General features: G+C 33.8%; 1 protein-coding gene across 1 annotated transcript in view; it reads right to left on the bottom strand.

Moving 5' to 3' along the window:
* Positions 1–13,204, bottom strand: part of Pkhd1l1 (PKHD1 like 1) — a 147,724-nt gene that overhangs the window by 14,500 nt on the left and 120,020 nt on the right. The window contains exons 69-73 of the mRNA XM_046464638.2: positions 10,739–10,971; positions 10,356–10,523; positions 7,182–7,339; positions 4,313–4,448; positions 1,379–1,723 (exon numbers count right to left, since the gene is read on the bottom strand). Of these exons, the coding sequence (XP_046320594.1) occupies positions 1,379–1,723; positions 4,313–4,448; positions 7,182–7,339; positions 10,356–10,523; positions 10,739–10,971 (1,040 nt within the window). The remainder of the gene's footprint in view (positions 1–1,378; positions 1,724–4,312; positions 4,449–7,181; positions 7,340–10,355; positions 10,524–10,738; positions 10,972–13,204) is intronic.

Genomic DNA, 13,204 nt, shown 5'->3' with positions numbered 1-13,204 from the left:
CTCTCTCTCTCTCTCTCTCTCTCTCTCTCTCTCTCTTAAAAAAAAGTCTCTGTTGGATGACTCATACCCCTTTGGGCAAATGTTCAATCTTTCCAGATTCCTCTCTCATCCCTGACTCCTTCCAGGAGAGCCTTCTCCAGAAAGCCTCCCAACCATGAGGTCCTGTGAGATCTAATTACAGCAATACCAAGGCACTTTGTATCCATGTACTACTTACTACTACTTGGTCTAACTGCAGAGTGGCAGCTCTGACCTAGTTTGTACTCTGAACAGATTCCCTCTGACAGTTTGACATGTGGAGGCATTCGTTTCTACTGACTGCCATCTAGAAACCAAAGACCTTAACTTTAAGACCTCTTATTCCTGAACCCAGGACCCTGCCTGCCCAGAAGTCTTCTTAGTATTTAAGTAATTTCTTTCTAAGACATCTGGGGACTTCTGGGTATCCTAATACTATGCGAAGGCTATGGAGAGCCAAGAGTACAACTGTATTCACATCTTTGTTTCCATTTTCCAATATTTTGCTGTGATTCACTCCATACCACTTATAAGGCTATTCTTAAGACTTGAAATTTAGTGCCAGTTGATATTGGAAAACACATAATTAGCCTATTCTTCTTTGCTATCCCCATGTTGCATGTTCTCAAACTAACACCTACTTGAATAAATCTAACAAGATAAAACTGCTTTAAAGAGATGGATTGGGAGGAATTGTGTGTGAGAAAATTTAGGTGACATAGAAAAAAAAATCAACAATTTTTTTGGACATCTTGTGATTAGTGTGGTAAACTTTGGACCTCACTATGTGCAAGAGCTTACCAAGGAGTTCTAAGAGTAGATGAGTAACCTACATGTGTACCATGAACCACTACAACTCCTATACTAAATTTATAGTCAAAATCATGTTGACTCCAAAGCACTGAGCCTGTAAGTCCAAGAAAGTACAAGGATAAGGGAGGAAAGTCAGCTATGACTCTAGGCAGAAAAAAACATGGAAAATCTCTTTGCAACACATGCCTATAGCTTCCTATGCTCTTCCAACCAGGAGGGTTTCCTTGACAGATTCTGCATCACTAATCTCTCAGCCATGAGGTCACTTTCTTTGGCAAATCTTCCCAGATCTATTATATTGGTCGAATCCTTTTTTTTAATTTGTTAGTTACTACAATAACAAAACAAAGTCTGAAATTCCTTCACAATTTCAAATTTGGTTGGTATTACAGGAATAAAGAAGGGAAGTGTTTCTAGGCTTCTCTAGAATTTTCAGGTGTGGGGCTAGTGGGATTTCCTGAGGCCTGGCTCACTAGGCCCTGCTAGAATTATTTATGGCAGAGAACTCTGTAATTACATTCTCTATTTCAGAGTCTACTATTCATACCTGTGGTGTCATTGCTTAGGAACTGAGTGGGAGGATCGCCAATCTCCAATTCAATTGTGCCTCCCGTGGATCTCTTCCTCCGCATATTCTCCCCTCTTAATATTTTGCTGACACGGATTTTGTCACTTGGTATTTTTAGGAACAAGACAAGATTTCTAACCAGATTATGTGAACTGTAAAAGTCATCTTCTGTTATAGCAGGTAGTTGGAAAGAAACAAATATGACTGTGGCAGTGTAGATTTCAACAGGTACATTTCCTTTAACCAAAAGGTAAAGCATTTGGTAAGTCCTATCAAAGTAGTTTTCACCCAGGACAGTGGAGTCCAAGTGAGGAAGGAATTGCTCTATGATGGAAAAAGATCAAAACAACACAGTTAAATATATTTACATCATCACAATTGCCAGTCATACTTAGTATTTGTTTAATTCAGAAAATTCCAAAAAAGTTCAATATTATCACTTTCATTAAAAAAGCATACTGAAGACTTAAAAACATTTATAGAACTGACATGCAAAATTAAAGACAATTATTTAAATAATACCATTAATACTCATTATATATTTAATGTATTTTAAAAACCAATTAACTATAAACACAGCATAAATGAGAAACGAATCTAGTTTCTAGAACTAGATTCGAATCTAGTTTCTAGAACACAGAAGCTTATAATCCTATACTTGTAATTCTCTTTATATAGTCAGAATTTTAAAGCCTTGACTGAGGCATTTGGTAATTCAAAAATATAAATTTAAGAGCCATCTAATTTATGGAGTGCCATATAGCAATTCTTAAAAGAGCATTTATAATTCAGTGTTTCTATTTTTATGGAGTACAAAAGAATCTAATAAAAATGAAGCATATACTAAAACATCTCAGAAGAATCTTAAGCCAATGGAACAGGTTTACATGTTAGCTGAAATATCCATGGCTAATGAAAAATTCTAGGGAATTGAACTTTAGAAAATTGATTGAGCTTATTATATATAAATGAGTATATATATAATTTTATAGCAGACTATCAATAATATTTAAGAAATAATAAATTCACTAACATATATTGAGCCCAAAGGATGAATAGTATAATAGTAATTTAATATAATAAGACATGTAACTTCTTACCACATTTCATAGGGAGGCCTACTAGGAAAAGGAAAGTAAAATCTTAGGGAAGAAGAAAATATTTCATATGAATGTAACAGATTATAGCATTAAGAAGTCATTTCATTATACTATATATTTCCTCAATACCTAGTATAAACTCTGGATGCCGTTTAACATAAATATTGTGTGAATCTGAGGAAATTGCTTTGTATTATAAATTGAACATTATATTATAAGTTGAACATTCTCTCAAGCTACTGTTGAAGGTGCATACACCACTTATCCTAGGTAACTTTCTTATCACATGAAATTTCTTATCCATGAAATTATCACAATTAATAAAGGAAGCAGAGACACATATATAACATTTTGGATAAGCTGAAAAATATATCAGTATTAATAATACAGATACAGTATATTTGCATTCAAAATGCCAAAGCAAAAATTCACTTAAAAGCAATGCTATTGGGCTGAGGATGTAGCTCAGTCATAGAGCACTTGGCTAGTAAATGTGAGACTGAGACCCTGGATTTAATGACCAAATGGCCAGTACAGGAAAAAAAACCAAAACTTTTTGTTGTTGTTGTTGTTTTCATAAAAATAACAACCTATACATACATTTATCAATATGAAGGCAGTAATAATGTTGTTTTCTGCCCTTTGGCACTTAAAAAACAATTCCATATATTAAATTCTGCCTATTGAGAGTTTTTCTTTTCCTAACTTTGAATGACAGGGTGCTTGGTACCATGTGTGTTAAAAATTTGTGAAAATTAAGTTATAAATATGTATATGTGAAAAGGGATAAAACTGATTCTCTTAGGTTTTCAAGAAGTAAGATAGCACAATGGTTAAGTTCATGAGTTCTAGAACTTGACTCTGTTCTTGCCCTGTTTGCACCAGAGTTGAGACTGCTATGAAATATATGCCCCTACCAAGTTCATACCTGGAAGCCCTAATCCCCAATATGCTGATATTTGGAAAGGGGCCTGTGAAGGGTTTAGATAAGATCATGAAGGTAAGGACTTTCTGACATGTAGGAATGTCTGTGGAAACATCAGCTATTTGTTTTATTAGTCAAAATAGACTTGTTTTATAAATGGCAACGAGTACAGGTCACTCATAATACTCCCAAGTTGAGCTTATATTATGGTCTACAGCATGCATTCATGTAATGGTGAGCCACGATTATGGATCACATCTAAAAATGATGATCAGTAACACACAGAATGGTATATCTGATGCTAATGTCATTAAAATAATCTTGTTTCACATAAAAAGACTTAAACAAGCAGAGAATGAATTGTGATTTTATAAGAATTGCTAAGTGAGTAAGTGTATCCTCTACATGTATTTCATTTAAGCCACATTTACTTTATCATATTTACTTCCTAGTGTTAAGATAGTGTTATACTAGCTTTCTTGGCAATACGCCTGGTGACTACCAACTAACTTAGGTTCTGACCTCCATGAAATAGAAGTAAATAAGAAATAAAGTACTAATTTTCTGAGCAAAATTTCTTTGGATATAGGAATAATTAAACTTAATGTATGTCAAATGAAAACTTCAGGGAGCAAAGGCAGCCCATCATTTAAAAAAAAAAAAAGCCTTTTATTTTTATGTGTAGATCGATGAGTTCCATCAGGAGTAATCTTTTAGGACACGACATACATGAACATGTCTTAGTGTTTGGTGGACCGCAGCGAAAAACTTATTTTCTCCTGTATTCATCAATAGCTAAGGAATTAAAAATGTTAATAATAAAACATTGCAAAGAATTTTATTAGTAACACAAACAATCATGTGTACTGCACTTTTCTGAGAAAATACCTGTGTGCAGATGCTTATTAAGTTTGCAGTATTTTTGCTGGGTGTTCCATACTGTATTTTTGGGACAAACCAATGAATTGTTCACATACACATCCAAACGCTGAAGTGTGGAATAAAAAATTCCTACTAGAATAGCCTGTTAAAAATAAACATGTTTGTGTTTTAAAAGATTAATGAAACAGCATATTAGAATTTAGCACTTAAAAATGTCCTTCAACTATATATACAGTCTGTAAAATATTAAAACTAAGTTTTGTGGATTTAGGGCAAATATTCAACTAAATTTTAAAAACAGGCTTACGTTCAGCTATTCATTCACATGTTATAACCTAACTCTTAATTGACGACTCTCTGTAGAATATTTTAATATATAGGAAAGAAATTATTAGAAGAGTATCACTGAGTTAAAGGAAGGGTTCCTTAAAAAGACAACAAAGTCCAATTCAGGCTTTCAATTCCAAGGGCAGAGAAAGGGAACACGTAACCATGCTCTGTATTATGGAGTCACACAAAATTGAATACTTAATGTTGAAAGAAATGTTTATTGTTGATAAAAGTTTGTTAGTAAGACTTAAAAAAATCTATCACAAGATTTTGTTGTTCAATTTTAGTGTTTGTATTCTCTCCATTTTGTGCTATCAAACATGACTACAAAGTAAAAAGACTAGCTTTTGCAACATCAAGGAAAGATTAATTGGGAATCTTTGGGAATCTTATTTGATATTATCTTGAGTGGCAGAGAATATTAATGGTCACATTACTTTGTCATTGCTATTTTTAATTTTAAAATTAAAATATTCTCTTAATTAAAAAAAATCAAAAGTCATGTTCCTATCTCAGCCTGGTATGAGTGTAGCTGTAGCAAAAAAATCACTGCCTTCTTTGAGCTTACATCCTAATGAGGTCAGGGAGAATAGATAACAGAAACATTAATAGTGAAGTCTGAAGCATATTAAAAGGTGCTAAGTGCTATAGAAAAAAGAAAAGGTAAATCATGGTAGGAGAATTGGAAGACCCAAATGGTGGGAGGTGATCAGGATAGATCTGTTGAGAAAATGGTAATTGAGGAGAAGGGGAATTTAGCCATCTAGGTTATAATGTTCCAGGCAGATGAAACACCTGAAACATACTTCCAGGTGGTAGCATGTATGGTATACTGAGAAACAGCAATAAGCTCAGTGTGGCTGGAGGATTAGAAGAAGCAGCCAGGGAACTAAGGGATGGGGAAATTCACATAGGATCCTGAAGATTTTTGTGAAGACTCTGACTGTTGTACAGTGAGAGAATAGTGGGGAAATCATTGCAGGCTTTGGGGCAGAGGAGAGAGCTGATTTGTGTTTGGCCAGAGAAGAGATCTGATGGTTTGCAGGTATCTTTCTGTCTATTAAAGTGAGAACAGACCATAGACAGGCAAAGACAAAAGGAGGAAGACAAGTTCCCTGCTTTAATACAAGGAAAGGATAATGTTGACTCCACTGGATGGCAGCAGTAGAGGTGGTGAGAAGTGATCAAATTGTGGATATTTTGAAAGGAGACTAAGCAGAATTCACAGATGGATTGGATGAGAAATGAAAGATTAGAGGGGTCAAGAGTACTTCCCAGGGCTGGGGATATAGCTCAGTTGGTAGAGTGCTTGAACAAGGACCTGGGTTCAATCCCCAGCACCACAAAAAAAAAAAAAAAAAAAAGAGTGGTTCCCAAACTTTGACTTAAGCAGCTGGAAAGGATGGAAATTTCTATCACCTGAGAAGAAGCAGATATGTCTCTGTTCCTCCACTCCTGAATTCACCTTTTTTTTTGCATCATATCTTCCTGTTCCTAACACTCTGGGATTTTGAAGTCTCATACTCTTAGAAAAGAAAATCTAAATTATAGGACTACCGTTCAAACTCATACTATTTTTCTCGCTGACATAGTGTGTATAAATTTAATATCCCAGCTGAATTCATTTTATAGCAAATATTTGACATTATCAAAGATATCTTTTATGGTTTGGATATTATGTGTCCCCCAAAAGCTCATGTTAGAAAACATGAATGTTCAGAGGTGAAATGATAGATTATGAGAGTTGTAACCTAATCAGTGGATTAATCCATTTGATAGGTTAATAATACGAATGTATTACTGGGAGGTAACTAACTATATGCAAGTGAAACATGGCTAGAGGAAGTGGGTCACTGGGGGGCATGCTCTTGAGAATTATATTTTGTTCCTAGTTCGCCATTCTTTCTCTGCTTTCTGGCTCTGATGAGCTGAGCATCATTCTTTTCCACCATAATATTCTGCCTCACCTCAGGACCGAGTCAGCTAACTAGGAACTGAACCTCTGAAATTGAGCCCAATATAAATTTTTCTTCCTTTAAGTTGTTCTTGTCAGGTAATTTGGTCACAACAACAAAGATTCAACAAAATATTTAGAGTAATATGCTACAATCTCTAAAGTAAATTCCAAAGATATTTCTCTTTCTCTTTCAAATACACACACACACACACACACACACAGAGCAATGAAAGAGTAAATATATAATATTCCAAGTGTTCATTTGGGATGTACACTATTTTTATGTCAAAATTCAAGTTTGCTTGCTAATCATACATCATAGGCATCACTGTCATGCCTCATATATGAAGCACCAAATCCACTGAATATTTGGAGGAGGCATATTTGGTATCTGTATATATTTTCAGGCTGAGGAAAACTGTGAGCTAATAATATTTTTAGTAGTAAACTAATGGTTCTTCAAAAATGATCTTTAAGACTGACAGTATTCATCAATCTCATTTAAAGAGAGTGATAAAATCCTTAGCAGATAAAAATATTTGCAGATAATATTATTTTATTAAAGACATTATTTCTATCCTATCTTACCTTATTTTGGTCAACATTAAGTAACATCAATCGAAGATTCTGAGGACTGGTACCAGTGAAGTAGACTTCATAAGATTTGTTTAGAGCCACAATGCTGTGAAACAGGGACAGTCTTCTCTGACATGTGTATCCAGCACACCAGCCATGATCCTGGGGGCCTAAGTCCATGCAAAATGAGATGTCATGTTCCTATTTATGAATATTACTAGCATAAAATAGTAAAAATAGCTGTATTTTAAATAAATTGCGGTGGTTAATTTCAAATATAAGTTCAGCATTTTTACCCATATCCATCCACCATCAATCTAGCCATCCCAAACTTTGAATAAAAAAGGAGGACAAGGAAGGAACTTTCCTATTACCCTATTTTTACAATGCCTAAGGTTAGAGGGGTAAATTAATGTGTTGATGAAGATTTATACTGGAATGTCACTGGGGGATATAGTAGATTTATATGTATCTCTCATTTAACAATCATTTTCAAGTCTCACACAGTGAAGAAGAAAAATGTTTGATTCTTTCTCTTCCCTATCAAGTGTGAGTTTGGGTAAAATCCAAAATCCATTGAATATTTGGAGGAGGCATATTTGGTATCTGTACATATTTATTACATACCTATAATGTGTGTGATTAGCAAGCAAACCTGAATTTTGACATAAAAATTAATGTACATCAAAACCACTTTTCTCAGGCTCTGTGCTAGGATATATGATGTAAAAAAGTCATTTTGTTAGAAATAAGGGCTGTACTCAGAAAACATGAACATTTGAATACCTGAACCATTGATTCAATAATGTGTTCTTTCTTTCTGTACTAGGGAATGAATCCTGGAGGCACTTACCCACTGAGCCACACCCACAGCCCTTTTTTAATTTTGAATTTTAAAATAGGGTCCTCCTAAGTAGTTTAGGGCCTCACTAAATTGCTAAGATTGGCTTTGGACTTGAGATCCTCTTGCCTCAGCCATCTTAGCCACTGAGATTACAGGCTTGCACCACCATGCCCAGCTTAATTTGTTCTTTCACTTTCTTATTCATTAGTTAGTTTGTAAATTCACCGAACAAGTTTGTTTTGATCTAGTCTTTAATTTTCCTACATTTTAGTTTTCATTAATTTGTTAAAGACAATCACTGCAGCTACTATTGGGGGATCAACATGATTGATGAACTGAAGCCATCTTTAAATAATACTCCATCAAATCCTCTAAAAACCTAGGATGCTTTTTTTAAACCCGACTCCAGGCATTTTCAGAACATGTATAACTTGATTTTCAGAGCAAACTTCTCTATTTGGTTTCAGTGAAAACACAGTGAAGTATGGAATGATGAATTTTCTTGATGTATTTATTCATTATGTCTACTGAATTTTCTAGCTTGCTTGGAAGCATTATCAATATTTATGACTAAACTTCAATCAAATTTTAAATCAATATAAACTTGTAAAGCTCAAGTATAGCATAACCTTTCTTTTAGCATACAAAATATAAACCCTAGTTTGAATATAACTTCTTTGTGTGTTTTGAAAACAAACATAAAGAAGCAATGTCAGTATATAAAACAAAAAGTTTAGAGTGACAAAAAGTCATGTTTTAAAAATAGAGTATTAATATTTGAAAGGAAACTTTGATGGTATTTAGTAATTTTACCTTGGGGAATTTTTTTCCCCACTTGGGCAGCCAAAGCTTCAGTGATTCTGTTTGTAACACTTTTATGAGTTTTCATGCTATTATCATTTGCTTAAGACTCCTTTAAATTGACAGTCACTAGTTAAAGTTAAAATTTTTTTCAAAGAGAAATGTCATGTCACTAATGAAAACTTATATTCCCTGTCAGAAGATGGAAATGTAAAAATCTGATGAAATGTTTCTCCACCGCATAAAACAGAACAACTTGAAAACATCTTTTCCATTCCTCTATTATTCACCGACTGATCCTCAACTGTTCCCCAAATCTCTGCTTTGTAAACTCTGAAAATTGGCATTTGAAATTGACTTGACTGTTGGCCATAGAGACCAAATGGATTGTATGTTCAGGCGGGACAAGTAAGGGGAGTATTAAAATCATGAAGCTTTGGAATAGCCCTAATTTATTTAATTCTATTCTTTTTAAAAAGTTTAATGCATATTTCTGTGAAGTATTAGCTATTTTGCTGAATTCTAATTTGGGGGGTATTAGGGCTTAAACCCAAGGGGAACTTTACTACCACTGAGCTACATCCCCAGGCTTCATTTTATTTTTGAGACAGCACCTCGTTAAGTTGCTGAATCTGGCCTTGAAATTGTAATCTTCCTGCCTCAGTATCCAGATTCTAGAATACTTTGATGCTTTTTTAGGTCACTACCAAGGCACAGAAATCTGTCTGACCCAAGTTATGTGTCCCTTCAGTTCTGAGCCTGCTTACTAACTAATCTTTGATCCCAGTGTAATTTCAGTGATATACAATAAACCCATACATATATTTTCAGTTCCTTTTAGAATTTCATCTTATTTATTCAAAAAAGACTTGGTCTCCTAAATAGATCTGCATCTTACAGAGATCATTATTTACCCTCTGTATACTAGGGTCATATAAGAGCACAGTGAAAGGAACCTGGACTCTAAACCTTTATGAATTGATCTCAAAAGTCAAAGAAATCAAATATGAAAAAAATACATTGGATACAAAAAAACTGTCTTCACAAGATTCATGGGAGTGAAATATGATTAGGCTCTTAAGTAGTCTAAATAACACATTATATATTTTTAAATTTAAGTATGGCAAAATGTATTTTTTTGAGATATTTAAGCCATTTTTTTCTTTAAAACATCTATATTATCTCATTAATAAATGTATTAAATTAACACTTCTTCTTCAAGTGGTTAATTTTAAATAGTCATCTTTAGCTGGGCATGGTGGCACACACCAGTAATCCCAGTGCTCAGGGGGCTGAGGCAGGAGGATTGCAAGTTCAAAGCCAGCTTCAGCAATTTAGCAAGATGCTGTCTCAAAATTTAAAGGGGGGGGGGAGTGCTAGGGATGTACTTCAGTGGTTAAGACCCCTGAGTTCAAACCCCAGCATCCAAAAAATTAAAATAAAATAAAATAGCTGCTGTGGCCTTCCTGGTTGGGAACTGCTAAAGAGTGAAGTCTCATACAATACATTGAGTAACTAGTTCACTTACACTATTCACCTACCATTAATGAGATCAACATAACCACTGCTCATGATGGCCACTGGTGAAAGTCTTCGTGTTTCTGTGTCAGTATCCAAGCTTTCAATAACCATCATTGCATATTCCATACCAAAGCACTGATAGCTCTGCCATTCTGGAATGTATTTACAGGTAGAATCTCTAATAATTCCTAGAAACATACATAAATGCATTTTAGAAGTAACCTTTTTGCAAAATATTCACATACCTTATTTTTGATATGAGATTAGCAAAAAAAGTAGAGCCTATACATTATTGGTTAATTTTAAATCAAGCTTTGGAATAGCCCATTATAAAAATCGCACATTATAAAAAAATGTGTTTCATTTCATGAACTTAAGTCTAACAATATAAGTTCCAACAAACCTTTATAAGGTGCTTTCTCAGTGACAGGAATTCTACTTCCATTCAAGAATGTGAGCATCACCTTAGGAATTCTGTAGTCTCCAATTCCTAGTTGACTATTTCCATTCCACTCATATTCTGCTTGAGGTATCACTGAACCAGAATTCCCTAGAAAGGAGCCATCTAAATCTTTAAGAAAAGATTTCCTTTTGGCATCACAAACCATGTCTACACAATCAGATGGATTCACTTTACTAGGAAAAAAAGGAAAAAAATGAATGATTTAGTTCATTGTGCTAAAAAAGCAAGATGAATATATTTGAGTAGTTGACAAGAAGGTTTAAAAATATTGATTGATCAAATCCTGCTTCAAAAGGATTTAAAGTGGTACCAAGTAGCATATACAATTAGCATTGTAATGAGGTCTGCTTTTCCATTGTACTGATTTGTTTCATTACCATGAATTCATTAATATTTCAAAATGACAAGTTGTACCTGTGGGATATAAAATTAGAATTCCAATGTGCTATTCCATAATTGTTGAATGATAGATTTCATTTTGTGCATGGTTCATAATATACTAACTTTGCCCTATATAGCAGGTGAATGGTTAGTCTGTTGTACAAGACATCTGAAATCCCTATCTGAGCCAGGAAGTCTTTATTATTTTTCCCTCCCTTTTTGTCTTTGAAAATTATAAAGTATTGCTTTATAATCTAAATATTTTGTGAAAATTCAGCCTCTTCCTATTCTGAACTCGTAAGCTTTTCACCTATTACAGATCATTGCATAATCTCATAGACCTTTGTCTATCATAGACAGATACACTTAGGTTATGATTTTTATGCTACATATTGGTGACTATTCTGTAGATTACTATAAGAAATGAAGCATTATAAATGTGTCATGCAGTTCAATCATATATGATACATTAACTTCACCTTGAGTTACCTGGAGTGTTGATTGTTCCCTGCCATAATAATAAAATAGATGCCAAAGTGCAATATATCGAATATTCAAATTATATACAGTATACAGAGAATACCATGATACAGACTGTAAAGAAATATATTTCATATCAGAGTTATAGCAATTGTGCTATAGGAGTGGAAAGCTTAGATCTTATTAGGTTGTATCTAGCATATCTCTCCTTTTCAGTTGTTGTAAAAGGAACATGAGCTGTAAATTGTCCCTTACTGTGATATTCTAGTCTGTAAGAAGAATTTTAATAAGCATTTCTGTTATTCGTGTAGTCTTCGTATTCAGGTACATGCAATGTGCTTTTGGAAGAGAATTTGTGAGTAGACTGCTTGGTGGCACACTTTTATTCCAAGGCTGTGAGCTTAGTTAAGACTCACAGAAACAGAGCCTGAAAGGTGGATTTTTGTGTGAGTTATGGAAACAGCACTCTCAAAAGGAGGGAGAGAGGCCACCTGGAGAAAAATAAAGAAGATGACTGTGGTCTTTAGGTTAGTTTCATTCTGATTCCATGGAAACCTCTGCAACTTGAAATGCATTATAGTAATTTGAAGTTATTACTTTAAGACACAGAGCCAGCCTTATATTCCTGAACTGATTGATACTGCAATGTGGCTTTGGATAAAATCAAAATTCTGAAAAAAGCAGGCAATCATGGGCTGTTATGAACCAATGTTTAAAGCATTACTTAATAAAGAAGATCTGAGAGAGCACCAACAGCATCCACTAGAAGTGTAGATCTCAAAGGATTTGTTATATTAAAATATAATATTAAAAGCATAATATTTTCTTAATGATATGAATATTAAAATTATAAATTAAATCTGAAAGATTCAATGTCAACTAAATAGAAACTATCTAGTGAGGAAGAAGGGCTCTATTGATCCAAAAAACACTGTAGTTCAACAATTATTAAATTGGTAAGTGTTGGGCTATCATCAATGTAGAATCAGATGAAGTCAAATTACTTATGAAATATTGCATTTTTGAGTAATGTCTACTTAATTACAGAGAATTATTCATTTTTTCTCCCCTAAACTGAAAATGGCCAAAGATTTCTGATAGAATTTTTCTTTCTTCCAATATTGTTTACATCTAAATTCCTGATCTATACTAACTGTAAAAAACAGCAGTATTGGTTTTGTTCTTCTATGTCATAGAATCTAAGTGACTAGCTTCTATAAATATTCTGATATCAACTGATTTTATAAGCAGAAAAACCACTGTTTCAAGTTTCTGTGTATTTATAATCACAGTGATTAGAAAGACTGATATTTAATTTCCAAGCACATTTTGGAGTGCCTGTGATAGGATATTTGGAAAACAACAGGTAGCAAAAATAAATAAATAAATAACAAAAAAGAGGAAATGAGATACATCTTATCCTTTAATAACTATTAACAGAGAGGTATCAAAGTAAAATACATTTCAGACCCTGTCTCATCTTTTATATTTAATGACCTTCCATCTTTGTTGTTTGTAGTGCTAGGGATTAAGCCCAGACCTTGA

This window comes from Marmota monax, unplaced genomic scaffold (genome assembly GCF_021218885.2).
Source record: "Marmota monax isolate L192 unplaced genomic scaffold, Marmota_monax_Labrador192_F-V1.1 WCK01_AAM20220418_F8-fsc00003, whole genome shotgun sequence".
In the NCBI taxonomy this organism is placed as follows: domain Eukaryota; kingdom Metazoa; phylum Chordata; class Mammalia; order Rodentia; family Sciuridae; genus Marmota; species Marmota monax.
The sequence above is the reverse complement of the archived record's forward strand: the minus strand, read 5'-3'. Positions and strand labels throughout refer to the sequence as shown.